General features: G+C 46.7%; 2 protein-coding genes and 1 long non-coding RNA gene across 3 annotated transcripts; 1 reads left to right on the plus strand and 2 right to left on the minus strand.

The window, feature by feature from the left end:
* Positions 1 to 226: 226 nt before the first annotated feature.
* LOC128103988 (uncharacterized) lies at positions 227 to 6,973 on the minus strand. The gene is made up of 3 exons (XR_008215826.1): positions 6,860 to 6,973; positions 3,193 to 3,295; positions 227 to 2,417 (listed from the first exon to the last, which is right to left on the minus strand). It is a non-coding gene; the product is annotated as an uncharacterized LOC128103988 (long non-coding RNA).
* Positions 2,709 to 7,212, plus strand: LOC128103986 (haptoglobin-like). Its single transcript, XM_052728704.1, has 3 exons — positions 2,709 to 4,806; positions 5,413 to 5,487; positions 6,289 to 7,212. Exons 1-3 carry the CDS (start codon positions 4,476 to 4,478, stop codon positions 7,065 to 7,067), a joined length of 1,185 nt encoding a protein of 394 aa, XP_052584664.1. The 5' UTR covers positions 2,709 to 4,475; the 3' UTR covers positions 7,068 to 7,212.
* Positions 7,213 to 8,538: 1,326 nt separating this feature from the next.
* Txnl4b (thioredoxin like 4B) lies at positions 8,539 to 17,072 on the minus strand. Its single transcript, XM_052728705.1, has 4 exons — positions 16,980 to 17,072; positions 13,719 to 13,926; positions 11,462 to 11,613; positions 8,539 to 10,011 (listed from the first exon to the last, which is right to left on the minus strand). Exons 2-4 carry the CDS (start codon positions 13,848 to 13,850, stop codon positions 9,846 to 9,848), a joined length of 450 nt encoding a protein of 149 aa, XP_052584665.1. The 5' UTR covers positions 13,851 to 13,926; positions 16,980 to 17,072; the 3' UTR covers positions 8,539 to 9,845.
* Positions 17,073 to 17,137: the final 65 nt, after the last annotated feature.

Below are 17,137 nucleotides of genomic sequence, written 5' to 3' on the forward strand. Positions count from 1 at the left end.
CCAGCATTGACTCTTTTCTGTCTTCTTCATTGTCTCTTCAATCTACACGCCTCTCTACCCAGCTATCGGGCTGACTGTCGGCAGGCTCCGACAGGTCACTTACAGGAATATTGATGAGAGGTTACTTACAAGAGCAGAAAAGACATCTGTATTACCAAAGCCCACTCTAAACTGGGTGGCATCTCAAAAAAAAAAAAAAAAAAAAAGCTAGGAACCTGGAGCACACTGCACAGCCTGAAGGTCTCTCAACAGGTTGGAGAGTGTCTTTTCCAAGTGACTCTGGTCTAAACCTCTTCCAGGCAGCCCAGCTGGTTTAGATTTCTCCAGGTAGCTGATCTGGTCTTAGTGACTTCTTGGCAGCTTTATTGTTTACTCTGGCAGAGAGGGGCCTAGTGAATCCGGTCAGTTTCAGGGACCTCCTGAAGTTATTTTGAGTTGTTTATTTTCCTGCTTAGCATCTCTGAAGTATGGGATGTTTCAGTCTGGGTGGGGGGACTGTTGCACAACACACCTGAGGCACACAGTAATTCTGTTATTAGCTTTTGGACAGAGCATGGAGCTACCTATGCCTTGGAGTATGCCCCATTCTACATTCCCACTGCAGTGCATGTGGGTCCCAATGTCCCCACTTCTTCCCTAACTCTTGTTTTGCTGTAGGAGACCTATTATGAGAAATCCACAGAGTCTGCTTAAAGGGTAAAGGAATTTATTAGGAAGGAAGGCTCACTACAGAACAGGAGATTTATCATAGGGTCCTGGAAGGCCAAGGTACAGTCGTACGCTGTTCTTCTGCCTGAGTCTGACCCCGCATCCAAGCCCACAAGGGAAAGCAGAGAGAGGTGAGGCCTTAAGGGTAGCCCTGAATTATGTATACGTGTGTGTGTCTGTGTGTCCTGCATGTGAGGTCAGAGGCATTGGGTACCCTGGGCCTCAAATCTTAGGCTGTTGTAAGACACTTGATCCTGGGAACTGAGCTCAGGTCCTCTCAAAGAGCAGCAAGTGCTCTTAACTGCTGATCCATCGATCTAGCCTTGCTTTTTCATGTTCTTGATATTGTCTGTGATTTGGGTGTCATATTTAAAAATCCTTTACCAAATTGTGCTTGGTTTTGAGCTTTATAAGAGCAGTATTATTCCCAATGCAATCTTCTGCTACTTTGTGCTGTTTTCATAATTCTTCAATTATCTCTCTTCTCTGTTGTCCAAGCATTTTCATGGCTTTACAGTATTCCATTGTGTGACCACCCCACACATTAGTAACCAGTTCCCTGTTGATAGGTATCTGTGCTCTTCCTAGTTGTTTTGATATTGCATCGATGCCACTGTTAACAGCCCATTTGATTCTTTGGTATGATTTAATTAAAAAACAGCTAACTTTTTTTCAATTAGTGAAGACATTTAGATTGAGTTGCTATGTTGAACTGAAGAGCATACCAAGGCAGGTATTTGACTGAAACATTGATGTTTCTCAGCTGCCTATTTTGACTAGCAGCTGGGCTATGAAGCCACAGGAAGTCCTGCTATTGAGCTTGTTCTGTGTCTACACTACCCACGTGGTGTGGTTATCTACTAAGAGCAATCAGAGACACAACAGGCTCATTTCACTGATTTTAAGTTGGAACATTTAGCAACAGCAAGATGTCCACACAGGTTGGGGAGTAACTGTGAAATGGAAACCCTTTCTTTACCTGCTCTCCCTGAGTGAGGTTGCAGGGGTGCCTACACTGAAGTGTTGATCTTGAAATGATTCCAAGAAAACTCTGGAGTGAAAAGCCAGCATGAGGGTCCCATGTCAATCTGTACTACAGCTTTAATCACTCTTGAGGTTGGAGAGCAACGGGCCAAGACACAATAAACGCAGTCTACTGATTGCAGTTTCCAGAGCTTTCCACAATCAGGAAGGAGATGTTCATTCACACTTAGGTAGCATGAATGAGAAAAGGGAACTCTTTAGAGTCCCAGCTAGGTCGGGTCACAGGGGTGTCTAAAAGGGTTTGAAATAACTCAAAGAAAGGTTTAATAATCCCCTCCAAAAAATAAAGTGTCACCCTGACAGCTCCTCTTCTCCATCCCACCCTCTGGGGGTTCTCCAGTACTGTGGTGAGTGGGAGGGGTCATGAAGTTGCCAGATTTCTTCATGATTTGAAAAATAACACCATGGCAGAGGAAAGCATGAAGCAAGAGTTCAACTCTTGACAGGGGTTTGGTTTGTGGTTTGATTACTGGAACAACCAGTGACCTTGGCTGACATTGTGCAAACACAGAATTGGAAGAGAAGGAGGTGGGGTAGGACCTTGAAGCATAAAAGGCTCAGCAGAAGTCACCACGGCACAGACCTTCCAGAGATCGGCAAGAGAGGCCCAAGATGAGGTGAGTCCACAGTGCACATCTCACACTTGGAGCACTCAGTGTAGAAGTCTGTGGGAGGGTACAAAAAAGCAATGGGGTCATTGGGCTAAGGTTCTAGGCAAGTCAAGCCCATGTACTGCAGGCCACATGCTGCTGAGGATAGCTGTGAATTCATGCAGCTCCATACAAAACTATAAATTTACTTATAGCATTATGAAATCTACTTTTCTTTCTTCCTTCCTTCCTTTCTCTTTCTTTCTTTCTTTCTTCCTTCCTTCCTTCCTTCCTTTCTCTTTCTTTCTTTCTTTCTTTCTTTCTTTCTTTCTTTCTTTCTTTCTTTCTTTCTTTCCTTTCTCTTTCTTTCCTTCCTCCTTCCTTTCCTCCTTCTTTCCTTCCTTTCTTTTTCCCCTTTTTTTGCAACTTAATTGTGCAGTTTGAGTTGTGAATTTTGTAGGTGACAAAGTCATGCTGAAATGTTAAAGGCAGGATGTGCCTGGAACCTCAGTGAGTAAAGGGCCAGTGACTAAACTCCTCCTCCTGCATCCATGAGAGATGGGCTTTCAGATGGGTTGTCTATCTCTAAGGAGACCCTTTCCCCTTAAGATTATAAAGGTTTTGTTTTGTCCAGGTACAAAGCAGCTTCCTGGAATATGTCTGTTAACTATGTCTGTTAACAGACGTCCTGCTTTTAAAGAAAGAAAGACAATGTCACACATTTTAGTGACACCATCAAGGCACTCAGATTTTATCAAAATAGAGAGATTTTGAAGGTTGAGAAAAAAACTAGAAGTAGAACATCACCAAGAAATTCCTTACTGGCCGGGGTCTGCTGGGATTTGGTTACCTTTTAAGTGTAGTCTGGGCACCAGTGATGGCCACAGTCATGCCTTTAGGAAGCCAGTTTTCTCCAGGTAACCATCTGGCATTCTTGGGTTTGATATACCACCCTTGAAAGGCAAATACAAAGTAACAGGAAGAGCCATACATGAGTTAGGGGTGATGGTGCATACCCAGTGACTCTAGAAGCTGAGGTAAGCTGAGCCTGGGAATTCAGGAGTTTGTGACAAGCCTGGGCAACAAGTGAGGCTGTGTCTTAGGAACAACAGCTATGACAAATTATACACTAAAACAAGCTTTTAGTTATGGGAAATTTCAAAAAGCAGTGAGAATAGCAAAATAAATCATAGCCATCATCTTTAGTTAGCTACAATGTACTAACAGTGTCTTCATAGCCCAGCACTTCACGGATGTGAGGCGGAGGCGTCTTGCTGGACATCACGATCATCACGAGAGAAGAGGCTCACAGCTCTGTACCTCCTCTCCACTCTGTTCCTCTTTTCTCAACCCACCTCCCTCAGGTTTTTTTTTTTTTTTTGAGACAGGCACTTGTGATGTAGCACAGGCTGATCTCAAACCCCCGATCCTCCTGCCTCTGCCTCAGAGGGTGGAGAGTTGGGATGGCATATATGCTACCACACTGGTGGTGCCTTCCTTCCTCTGTTACGGTCGTCCCTGTCTGAAGCTTGTCCAGAACTCCCAGTGTCACAGAACTTGCTGGTGTGTCTGGAATTTGCTGAAGCCTGCGGGGTCTAATAATCCCCTCCAAAAAATCAAGTGTCACCCTGACAGCTCCCCTTCTCCATCCCACCCTCTGGGGGTTCTCCAGTACTGTGGTGAGTGGGAGGGGTCATGAAGTTGCCAGATTTCTTCATGATTTGAAAAATAACACCATGGCAGAGGAAAGCATGAAGCAAGAGTTCAACTCTTGACAGGGGTTTGGTTTGTGGTTTGATTACTGGAACAACCAGTAATGCAGCTCCTTGGCCTTAGCATTTCATTCTCTTTCTTTACTAGCTGCTTAATGAAAGTGTGTGTGTGTGTGTGTGTGTGTGTGTGTGTGTGTGTGTGTGTGTGTGTATACATCTGTGTGGTATGTGCACACATGCGCATACACACACAAGGAAACCACATGTACAAAGAGACCACCTCTACACTCCTTCTTGCCACCTTTCTGCAGAGCCCTGGGAGCTATTGTCACGCTCCTGCTGTGGGGACAGCTTTTAGCTGTGGACTTGGGCAATGACGCCATGGATATGACTGGTGAGTCTCTGGGTTTTCCCAGGAACTATGCACCCCGGCTGTGCCCCAGTCTGGCCCTATCAAAGCTGCACTGTGTTAGGGAAGACCTGGTTCCTCTTCCTGTTCTCTTCTTCCCCATATCTGTGGGGCCTCCCTTCCTCAGCTTCCACTCGGGGGTGGAGGGAGTCTGGTGTGCAAGGCAGCTCCTCTTGGCTGACTTTTCCTAGGGAGCCACCTGAATATCCATGGCATTTACTGGCTTCTTTTTGCTTGGCAGATGACAGCTGCCCAAAGCCCCCGGAGATCACAAATGGCTACGTGGAGCACTTGGTTCGCTATCGCTGCCGCCCACACTACAGACTGCGGACTGAAGGAGATGGTAAGGCCTGGATGAGCATCTCTCCCTGCACACCCCTGGTCCTGTCTGGTGTTCCTGTGATGGAGAGGGCTGGGGTACCTGGCCAGAAACTTCATGAGTATTGCCTGGAGCCAGGAGAGTTAGATTCGAATCAAGTTTCTGTCTTCTGTTGGTGGTCCTGCTGCCGACTAAGTGGGCTCAGCTTCCTGTTTTGTTTTGTTGAGAGGCAGCAACCCCATGGCCCCTGTGGCTTGGGAGTGCCGTCTTCACCTATGGTATTGGGCAGACTACTATGTTCTGACAGTTTCTAAGGACTTCACTGTTAAAGCTCCTGTGGTTCTGATAGGATCTTTTTCTGGAGAGATACTCATAGTTTCATTTTTCTGACAAGGAAACAGGCTGAGGTAGTCTGTGAGAGGCAGAGCCCCTGACTTCTTCCTCTCCTATAATGCCATTGGCCATGACTGACTCCTGGCCTGCCAGGCACAACGTGACCCGAGGCACAGTACTCTGGGCCGGCCTTCCCTCCCGTTCCTCCAGCTCTTTAAGCCTTCTTGATAGACGTCTCCTCATGCTACCCCGGGGCCAGACTTGCTTTCTCTGAGCTCGTCTCCTCCTTTGTTTCAGGAGTGTACGCCTTAAACAGCGAGAAGCAGTGGGTGAACGCAGCTGCCGGAGAGAGACTCCCCGAATGTGTGGCAGGTGGGTGCTGGGGTCTTGGAACACGGGCAGGGATTGAGGCTAGAATGTGGCCGCGCCACGTTCCGCTTGTGTGGCCTGAATATGTGAGAGCCAAGACAGAGGTCGGAGAACCACAGCCGGCAAGGCAGGGGCAGGATGCCTCTCAGAGAGCTTAGGAAGCGTCCTGCTCATTTAGGTAGGGGGGCTGGTCCTCCATACAGAACACCTGCTTACAGAGGCCTGTTCAGAGGTAAAATGAATGCCCCAGGCTAGGACAAATGAAGGACCAGGCTAGGGTGGACATACGCTGAGCCCACAAGGGGTAAGGCAGGGTATGGGGCCGTCTGGGACCCCTGCAATCCATAATTCTCCCCTCTTCTGCCTGGATGAGGACTTTGCTCAATTCCTACTATCAGTGGCAGGAACTGCCAACCTCTTTTGGGCTAACTTCACCATCCATAAAAAAGTCTATGTTCCTGCTAACGCTGCCGCGGGGCCATCTTTGTCAGAAAATGAAACACACACAGCTTCCAGCCCTTTCCCTGAGTTTCAGAGAATTGTGGAATTTTTGTGTGATGATGTTTACGTATGTATGTAAGTAGGTATATATATATATATATATTTATATAGTAGTTTATCAGCCACGGTTTAAAACAGATTCTCAGTCACTTAATGTGTAAGTACTAGAAATGAGGAGCAGGAGGCAAGGGCAGAATGTTCGGACACTGTTGGGTGTAGCAGCAGCAGTGGCTGATGCTTCCAGGGCCTCCGCAGGTAGGGCCCGCTCCCCACTGCCGTTCACATTCCTCCCTCCCTGTGCAGAGTGTGGGAAGCCGAAGCATCCTGTGGACCAGGTGCAGCGTATCATAGGTGGTTCTCTGGATGCCAAAGGCAGCTTTCCTTGGCAGGCCAAGATGGTCTCCCGCCATGAACTCACCACAGGGGCCACACTGATCAGTGACCAGTGGCTGCTGACCACGGCCAAAAACCTCTTCCTGAATCACAGTGAGAACGCGACAGCCAAGGACATTGCCCCTACCTTAAAGCTCTACGTGGGGAGACAGCAGCAGGTGGAGATTGAGAAGGTAGTTGTCCACCCCAACCGCTCTGTGGTGGACATTGGGCTAATCAAGCTCAAACAGAAGGTGCTTGTCAATGAGAGAGTGATGCCTATCTGCCTGCCGTCCACGGACTATGTAGCCACGGGCCGCATGGGCTATGTGTCTGGCTGGGGGCGGAACGCCAACTTTAGATTTACTGATCGTCTCAAGTACGTCATGCTGCCGGTGGCTGACCAGGACAGCTGTGTGCAGCACTATGAGGGCAGCACAGTGCTCGAGAAGAAGGTCCCCAAGAGTCCTGTTGGGGTACAGCCCATCTTGAATGAACATACCTTCTGTGCTGGCATGACCAAGTTCCAGGAAGACACCTGCTATGGTGATGCTGGCAGTGCCTTTGCCATTCACGACCTGGAGCAGGACATCTGGTATGCAGCCGGGATCCTGAGCTTCGATAAGAGCTGTTCTGTAGCTGAGTATGGGGTGTACGTCAAGGTGAACTTCATCCTGGACTGGATTCAGGAAACCATGGCCAGTGAATAATGCAGGGCTGACGGGAAGGCTATGCTCAGACAGACAGGCTGAGAGCATGTCACCATGGACGAGGGGGCGGTGTAGGGACAGGACATAATCTGAGGGGTGCTAGCCCTGCACTGCTCAGTCAATAATAAAGAACTTGCGTATGACCCATTTGTAGTCTTTGATTCTCATTTACAGTACTGGGTGGCCAAGAAGCATGGTGGACTGGAAAAATGTGACACCCGCCCCCACCATCCCGAGGTGCCAGAAAACCCCTAGGGTGCTGTAGACTGTCTGTCTTGGGGCATCGTGTTTATGAAATCCAGGCCTAAGGGAGATCACTGTGACCCTTGCTTTTCAGTCAAGGAAAAAGACTTGGAGAAGTGAAGTGCTTTGGTTAAACTCACTCAGCTATTTAACGAAGGAGCTGAACTTGATCCTGGGTCTGCTTGGATGCAAACCCTGGGCTCATTGAATGTATCTCGTCACTTCTCTGAAGAGGAAGGGGTGTGAGCTCAGAGTGGGACAAGGGTTGTGACCTTCTGTTTGTGCTTCCATCTGCCAGTGCCCCAGAAACCAAAACAGGCACATGCAGGCAGGCTATGGGCTTACGGGGTCCTCACCACAGCTCAGTCCACAGATTTGCTCAGTAACTTAAGCTCTTTTCCATTAGGGATGAACACTAGTAACTCTCCAGAGTCCCCTGGCTGGGATGCTCTGGGACTTGGCTGAGTTAGGGTCTCTTCCACTGGAGAAACTCACCCTGCACTGGGGGCTGGAGACAAGCCACATGCCCTTCTACCTCAGAAATAAAGGAGTCGAGGAAGAGACATCAGGCTTTCCTCTCTGAACACTTCCTTGTCCCAAGCCTTCAGAACAGGCCTTCTCTAGTCTACCTTCTCATCGTGCCAAACACAGCCTCTCTTCAAGGCCTGTAAGGCCACCAGGGATGTGCTCACCTGCATCCCCAGTCACTGGTGCATCTCTCCAGGGGGCGCTATGGGGCCAAGGGACACAAGGACCTATGTTCTAGAACCCGGGAGAAACCAGCCAGAAACTCGGACAGCACAGTCCTGTACTTACACACGCCAGACAGCAGGTGGCTGGCCACTCCCTAGGAGGGGAATGGGAAACCTGGCCCTTCCTCCATTGCTTGGTCCCTCCATAGCAGGCCTCCTGCCTGCTCCCCAGCAAGGCTTCTCCTTTCCTGCACAGGGACTCCCTCTTCTCCCCCCAGAGACCATTCTCTGTCCAGGAGTCATTTAGAGTTACATGATATCTAGCACAGGACAGGGCATGTAGCACATGCTTAATAAATACTGGTAGAAGTGAAAGCAACCAAGATAGGAGCTAAAACATAAATTCAGACTGCAGGGGCCCCTCGCCCTCACCCCAGCCCTCAGGAAGAAAGATGGAAGTATTCTTCCCGTGCGGGTTCTGAGATTTTGCTGGCACCTGAGCACTTAGCCAAAGCACAGAAGACCTGTTGGATAGGTTGAGTTGGACAAAGAAATTTTATTCTTCCATAGGATGTAGAGGAAGGTTTAGAGTTCACCTAGGAGATCAGGAACATTAGAGACCTGACCCTTACGATCCCCGTGCACTAATTTTCATCCCGTGGGCCTAAGGTGGCTGCCATAGCCCCATCTATCACAAGGATGGGAAAGAACTCTTTTCCCATCCCTGAAGTGTTCTCGGCTTTAAGTGGAGGACATGAAAAACCCTGAACACCTTCTTCCTGTGCCACATCCATCAGAATCAGGTCTCATTTCACTTTTCCAGGATGGACAAGCTTAGAAAGACGCAGCTGACAACAGGGCTGGCCCCAAGGTGACCATGCTGCCACAACAAGCCTGGATCTCTGCAGGTGACAAGTCTTTGCTGCCCAGCAGGTCACAGGCTGCTTGCCCACAGACCTCCAGCTCTGACCTACTGTCTTGTTCCAGAGTGTCAGGGATAACAGCCACCATGAGGTTTAAGAGAAACACAAGTTTCCTGAGGTTGGGCCAGGGGCACCCTGGAAGGTCAACTAGTCTTCAAAAGCTGCGGGAATCAGCAAACCCCACAGGCTTTTCCCCCTCAACAATTCTGATAGACCTTTGGTCTTGAGTCCTTGAAATAAGCGATGGTGGCACTGTCTTCTGGGGAGTTCTGTCCCTTACTTCCCAAGGAAGTAACTTGTTGTTTAGCTTAAACTATGCTGGATGGTGAAGGGTCACATTTTCCTCTTGCCAATTTAATAGCCTGCCAGTTGTAAATGAGCCACCCACAGGGCAGTGGTTTCAGACCATGCCAGGAAGGTTCCGAAAACAAAAGAACTCTCCTGTACTATAGAATGTTCATTATTTCAAGAAAAGCTGGGATAGGAAGGAGCAAAAGGGGCAAGTGAATGGAGGCGTGGGAAGGATGTGTGTGTGTGTGTGTGTGTGTGTGTGTGTGTGTGTGTGTGTGTGTGTGCGCGCGCACGTGTATGTGCATAGACATGTAATCAAACTGTTCTTACAGTGTCTAGGAGGATGCATGACCTTAAGGGGGAAAGACAAGTCTAGATAAAAGGAAGTTACAAAGACCACCCGAACACTGTTGCCCGACTGCTCTGAGGCTCTCAGGGAATGAACACTCAGGCATCCGGATTCTTGGAGTACTGGGGCTTCTGTGCAGGGGCCGTTGATTACAACAAACACATCAAACCGCTTTGCAGGGCCAGTGAATGTGTCTCTGCGGGACTCCAGACCACAGGCCCTCTGGGTTCAAGTCCTGTTTCCAGTCACAACTCTTTCATCTCCAACAGCCGTGAGCGTGCTAAATGTCTTGATAGAGGAGGTCATATTTGGGGATATTCTTGGGATCAATAGGACTCTGGACAATAAGTTTCCCCCTCATTGCTCCCCGGTAGATGACTTCAATCAAATCCATGAAGTCTTGTTTGGTTTTGAAGCTTCCCACAAATTTAGTGTGATCGGGAGACCTGCAGCACAGAGGGAAATAACCATGGTCAGAGCTTTCCAGTGTGTGAAGCCTGCATGGTCAGCAGTAAGCAGTGGCCTCGTTCTCTCTTCTTGTCTGGGAAGCTCTCCACCTGTGGTCTGACCACTGCCTTTCCCCAGGTACAGTACACAGGACTATATGCAGGGCTGTGACCAAAGTCTGGGTGTGGGAAGACCCTGCCTTTGCATCCCTTTCCACATCACTACCATGTAGAGTTCTCTGAGTACTGGAGCAGGCAGAGTTTGCTCGGTGTCTCTGTAAAAGCCCATTAACTAATCACAGTCTCTCAAGTTCTCCTCACCGACAATGCTGAGTTGTGGGGATTAATAACCTTACAAATTATTTTAAATATCAGGTATATTGCTTGCAGAAAAACTTAAAAGAGAAATAAAGTCAGCTGTGAGGCCAGAAGTCACCTTTTGATGTATACCTTTCCAGTTCTGCGTAGGGGTGCGTATTCTATTTATTTTGTTAAGATAAGAATCATGTCATGGGGTTGAGGATTTAGCTCAGTGGTAGAGCACTTGCCTAGCAAGCACAAGGCCCTGGGTTCGATCCTCAGCTCAAAAAAAAAAAAAAAAGAAGAATCATGTCACAAACTATTTAGTAATGTGATTTTACAACTAATTATTTGCCCCAGAGTTGTAAAATATGCATCTACAATATACTCTTAAACTCCTAGAAATGTAATTACTGGGTTAAAAGATGAAGCATTGAAAAGGTGTTTGACACTGTGTCCTGCATTCCACGTAAGAAGGTTGTGCTAAATTAATAGAGGAACCGACTCCTAGGAGGATGAGCAGCTCCAAACAGTGTGCAACTCATCTCCATCAGGTAGTGAGAAAGCAGACACACCTCCTCAGGGTCAGGGAGACCACAATCCTAGATACAGCAACGGTACTCGGATAGGGGTGTGAACAGGATGGAGGGGAGGGCACTGGAAGATATCACGTGACTTACTTTGACAGGCCTTCTTGAAGAATGACTTCAAAATTCTCTGAGTGGCAGAAGACACTTGCAAGAGAGAAGTGTGTCTTCCTGGCAGGAATGCTTCTTTTGTAAATGCCAACTACCAGCCCCCAAAGCTTAGGAACTAGGGATTTTCTTGCAATGGATTTTTTTTTTTTGGGTAAATTTTATATTCTATGCTCAGCTAATACATATATTCTACATTCTCTATACCCAAGGATGGTTAGTCAGTACTTCAAAAGCTATACTATTTTTTTCATATTTAAGTTAGAAATTAAAATTTGCTAATCCTACTTGAAAACTCATATTTTGCACTAAAGTTTCATAAAAAATAGAGAGCATCAAGTAAGGAGACAGTACTCGTCACTCAGCCAGACTCGGAGCCAACAGAACAGTAAGTGAGCTACGGAACCTGCCTTGAGAGAACCAACGTTCCAGACTCTAGAGTCAACTTAACTTACCCATAATCTACTTTCATGTGCTGCCCATTGAAGAAGAACACAGTAGATGGAATGTAGCTGATGTCAAAGTACTGCGTGTAGACTGGCGTGTGGTCCACATCTACCAGGTATACAGCAGCCATTTTACTTAAGTTGGCAGAAGTCTTCGAGAGCTGTGAACGACAAGATGGATGCCAGGAGCATGCTGCTTCTTTTGTGAAATGTACTATAATATTGTATGTGAAACTTACTATAACATTTTTTTTTTTTTGAGAAAAATTTTGTTTGAGAAAATACCTAAACCAAGAATGAAGCCCATTTGAATTCCTCATAAGACACAATCCTGGAACTTGCTATGTAGACCAGGCTGGCCTTGAACTCACAGAGGTCTACCCGTCTCTGCCTCCCAAGTGCTGGGATTAAAAGTGTGCACTGCTATGCCCAGCTAGACATACTATTACTGTTCAGAGGGTGGATCCCTGTTGATAGGGTCAGGAGAAGGCACTGTGTAGTTGTTTGAATGAGAATGGCCCCCATGGGCTCATATATTTGAATACTTGGGTTCCCAGTTGGTAGAAATGTTTGAGAAGGATTAGGAGGTGTGGCCTTGTTGGAGGAGATGTGTCATCCCAGTTAGCTTTCTATGTCTTTTGCTTGTGTTAAGATGTGAGCTCTCAGACACTTCTCTAACATCATGTCTGCCTGCCTGCTGCCATGCTCCCTGCCATGATGGTCATAGATTCCAACCCTCTAAAACTATGAGCCCCAAATAACCTCTTTCTTGTATAAGTTGTCTTGGTTATGGGGTCTTGCCACAGCAATAGAGAAGTAACTAAGACACGTTGGGGAAAATATTTTCTTTGGTTTTGTTGATGTTTGATTCTTGCTTTTTTTGAGACTAAGTTTTTTTTTTTTTAAGTTTTATTTATTTGTGTATGTGCAGGGGGTGGGGAGTGGGGTAGGACAGGTGTATGTGTGTTACAGTGCATGTGTAGAAGCCAGAGGACAATTTGCTGGGGTCAGGTCTCTCCATCTTAGTGGCAAGAGCCCTTACTTGCTGAGCCATCCCATGGGCTCATGTGTGATTATTTTCAAGAAAGGAATCTATACTTACTTAAAGTGAGCTGGGAGCATAGCTCAGTGCTAGAGCATGAGGTCTAGTTTCAATGCTTGGTACTTCAAAACAAAAACTATAGATCCTGACATACCCACATGCGACAACTCAGGAACACTCACATAGATGCTGACTCTCCCCAGACTCTTTCCTCTTAGGAATGAAAAGTAGAGAAGTGCCTGGTGCCACCTCCCACGGGGTAACTGTCCTCAGTGGTTTGCACTTATTAACCTACTTGACAGTTAGTGCATGAGCTGTGCACTTAGCATCCCCATTTTACAGATGACAAAGCCGAGGCAGAGGAGGTAATTATAGGACACACCCCTAAGCAGCAGTTGTGGGATTTGAACTTTGGAGGCTTGGTTGCAGAACCAATCAATCTATATAATTGTTTTGTTGGTGTTGGGAGTTGAACTCAGGGCCTCACACACAAGAGGTAACTGTTTCTGAGCTACACTTCTAGCCTAGAATCTATACTCTTTCCCATAGCTATAAGTATACATTTTTGATCATCTTTTCCTAGGTTAATATATCGTTCTTACTTATTGACTGGTGTGTGTGTGTGTGTGTGTGTGTGTGTGTGTGTGTGTGTGTCCCATGTGTGAGTGTGGGTGGACATGGAGGTCAGAGGACAACTTTTCAGGAGTCAGTTCTCTCCTTCCACTGTGGGTTCCACAGACTGAACCCAGGTTGGAAGTCCTGTGCAGCAAACACTCCCCTGCTGAGCCATGTCACCAGCCCCCACACATTCACTTTAATTACATAATGCTACTCTTCCATTTGGTCCCCACAGGTGACTGCCGCAATAGAGATGGGTGGGAAGAGATGTCAGTCCTTGGTTCCATCTCCATAATATACAGAGACAAGAAAAAAAATACAGTGACTCTACCCCCTAATTTCCCTCTTTACTAATTTGAGTGTGAAGACATGCTGTGAAACTTGACCTCTCCACCAGGCCATTCTAGGAGCAGCAGACAAGTAGAGCTTTGGCAGCCAGGGAAACAGTTCAGACCCCACTTCACAACTTCTACACCCTGGAGGGGTTTCTGCAGTTCCCGTATGTGACTGTTGAAAGGACAATGTTCAGACACTTGGTGTTGGCATTTCCTGCTCTTCCACTGCCTGAATTTTTAATTAAAACTGTTCATGTAAAAGTTCACTTACAATATCATCCAGCTGCAGACAGACAGGGTCCTCGTCCCTTCCAAACCTGAGAACCAACACCTTCTCCGCAGTACTTTTGATGGCCTGGTCCACTTCTTTCTTGCTAGTCAGTTTGGGCAAGAGGAAGCTCATCTTGAGAGACTCCTGCGTTAGCCTGCACTACCAATTCTGCAATGTTTACAGGCCGTTTCGATGAATCGCCTGGGTCCTAACGTACAGAACAAAACAACGCCATTTAGCATCAGCCATGTGTTCAGGTGATTTAAAAAGAAACATTTCAGGAAGCCTTGTTTAGTGAAGAGTCCCCACCCCTCACCTGCCATCCCTGGGCCCAGCTTCCAGAACTTCATGTGCCCTCCTAAAACACCAGGTAACTGCTTTCAGTAATTTCTCTTAGAAGTACATGAGAAACTACATACCATACCAGAAGAACATATAAACATTTCTGTATTCCCCCCACCCCGTTTACATAAGAGATAGATTGTATGATAAGCCAGTGGTCCAGCAAATAAGAGACGACACCCTCAGATGTGAGGACTGGAGATTTAGTTAGAACAGAAGAAGAAGACAAGGCAAAGCCTGTAACTGCCGAGCGCTGTCCCCACTCAATAGTCCTGCGGAGCCGTGGGCAGCTGAGTAGAGAGACAGCTGCACAAGGGGAGGTTGGCCTGCAGCTAAAGGTTGCTGCTCTCCCCACCCCACCACCAATACCACTGCCTGACTCTAAATGGAAGCAGGATTTATGGGAAGTGCTGAGGCAGACAAGCTTGCTGATCTCTGCAGTCTAGAGGAGGAGGAGTGGCCACAGAGCGGGGAACAGCAGAAGCTCAGGACGTAACTCACCCATCTTCCTGCACTTCACATTGTTTTAAATCTAACGTTTAATGAGACTCCCACAGCCCTACATAGAAAACTTGCGGATTCTCTAACAGCAGCACACCATTTCACATGCAGACCATACTTCATTGGTTCTTCATGATGGACGTTAGTATTTTCTCAAGCCCTGGCTTAAGGAGTCTTCCTAGGTGCATTTTATCACATGGCAAACAGATCAATTTTAAGTGTGCAGAGCTAGGCGGTGGTTGCGAACCCCTTTGACCCCAGCACTCAGGAGGCAGAGGCAGGCAGATCTCTGAGTTCTAGGCCAGCCTGGTCTACAGAGTGAGTTCCAAGACAGCCAGGGCTACACAGTGAAACCCTGTCTTGGAAAACACCATCAACAAAAAAGTGTGTGGAAGTCACAATTAAACAAGTGAATCAAAAGATGTTGATAGAGCGGCCTGATTGGATCTTCTCTTTGCCTCTTTTTGGTGCTGGGCTTCTTATTCTATAGACTAGTTTGTATTCTGTTATACTTCTAGCTAGAAGACAAAGGCTAGAATTTGTGCTACAAAATTGCTAGTCTAGCTCCTAATTTTATGGGAAGAAACTTCGTATCTGAGGAGTGCTCTGACTGAAGAAGCATTATTGAGGGCATCCACAAGGAGAGGTGACCGAGAGATTAGACACTTTGAATTTAGTTTCCAGGTTTGTTAATGCTATGAAGCCTGAATTCTTTCACCCCTTTCATCAAAAATTACATTTCAAGGTATGAACTGGGGCTGGGAAGATGGCCTAGTTGGTAAAGTGCTTGCCTGGCAGTTGTGAGCACTGAGTTTGATTCCCAGAATCCATGTTAACAGAAACCTGGTGTGTGAGCATATGCTTATGATCTCAGTACTTGGGAGGCTGAGTCAGGCAGATTCCTGGGGTTTTTATGGCCAGTCAGTCTAGCCTATTCAGTGAGTGGCAAGCCAGCCTAAGACCTTGTCTCAAAAAGACCAAAGTGGGTGGCAGCTGAGACATAATAATGTCTCATCGTTAGAATTCAAGCAAACAAATTCCTGTGCTACTAATAAAAAGAGGAAGGGAAGCCGGGCGGTGGTGGCGCACGCCTTTAATCCCAGCACTCGGGAGGCAGAGCCAGGCGGATCTCTGTGAGTTCGAGGCCAGCCTGGTCTCCAAAGCGAGTTCCAGGAAAGGCGCAAAGCTACACAGAGAAACCCTGTCTCGAAAAACCAAAAAAAAAAAAAAAAAAAAGAGGAAGGGAAAGGTGTGTGGTCAACAGAGAGGCCCCACGTGGTACTGGACAAATGTTGGAAGGAGTAGGAAACTGAGACCATATCTAAGATAATGTCCACATGAAGGTATAAATGGAGAATCATAAAAGAAATGAACACTAAATACATTTGGAAAGTCCAGTTTTGCACGCAGACAAAGAACAGCGAATTAAAGGCATAATTAAGAAATGCATAAAGTTGACAAACATTAAATAAGACAGTAACACACAGTGGCAAGAGAGTGAAGGAAGGGGCAGGCAGGAATGTTGGAATTCAGAGACAAAACCTCTTTGTAAAGAAAACTGGCATATTCTTTACACAACAGCTCTATTTTGAGAATACAAAGACACAGACTTAAGTTCACAGGCTAATCAATACATTTATCATGGCAAAAGCTGCAAACAGCCAAAATGTCCATCAACAGGATATTAATAATAGTAGTCCTGTGATTTTTTTTTTTTTTTTTTTTTTTTTTTTGGTTTTTGAGACAGGGTTTCTCTGTGTAGCTTTGGAGCCTGTCCTGGAACTCGCTTTGTAGACCAGGCTGGCCTTGAACTCACAGAGATCCGCCTGCTTCTGCCTTCAGAGCGCTGGGATTAAAGGCGTGCGCCACCACTGCCCGGCCCTGTGATCTATCTTACACTGTCATTGAAAAAAGTTATGAACCAGTATGTAAAGTCTGATTCTGCTTTTTGTAAATATTTAATATATAATATTTACAAAGGAAAATGGAAATAAATATCCCAAGATACCATCAAAGGACATATTTGAACATGAGCAGGCAGGTGATTATTATTTTTATTATTACTATTATTATTATTATTATTTACAGTAAGGGTCTTACTACTTAGTAGCCCAGGTGGGCTTTGAATTTGTGGCAATCTTCCTGTCTCTGCCTTACAATTGCTAGGATGACAGGCGTGTACCACCACGCTAGGTAGATAACTTTTATTTACGTCAGGGCAGACATGTCTACTTTGCAAAATACCCCGCGCATGTGTTTTACAAGATGCCGGTGGTTGGGTTACTCCTGGTCCACAGGTGCCAGGGAGGACACTTCAAACCACCCGTCAGCAATCCCGGACTCCTTCACGGGACAGCCAAGGCACAACTGTCTCCTTCCTCAGTCCCAACCCGGGAAAGGACCTTAACCCCAACTAACCTGGGCTGTCGCTTAGAAACGCCTCTTTGGCCTGCAAACCCTTACAAGCGGAAGTGAGAAACATGGACGCAGAAAATGAACGTGTCATCGCGCGCCCCAGTCAATAGCCAATCAGCACAAACGATATTATTTTAGTTCTCGCCCACTTTGCGCTGCCC

Source organism: Peromyscus californicus, unplaced genomic scaffold, assembly GCF_007827085.1.
Source record: "Peromyscus californicus insignis strain IS unplaced genomic scaffold, ASM782708v3 Scaffold_8__1_contigs__length_139910024, whole genome shotgun sequence".
Taxonomy (NCBI): Eukaryota; Metazoa; Chordata; class Mammalia; order Rodentia; family Cricetidae; genus Peromyscus; species Peromyscus californicus.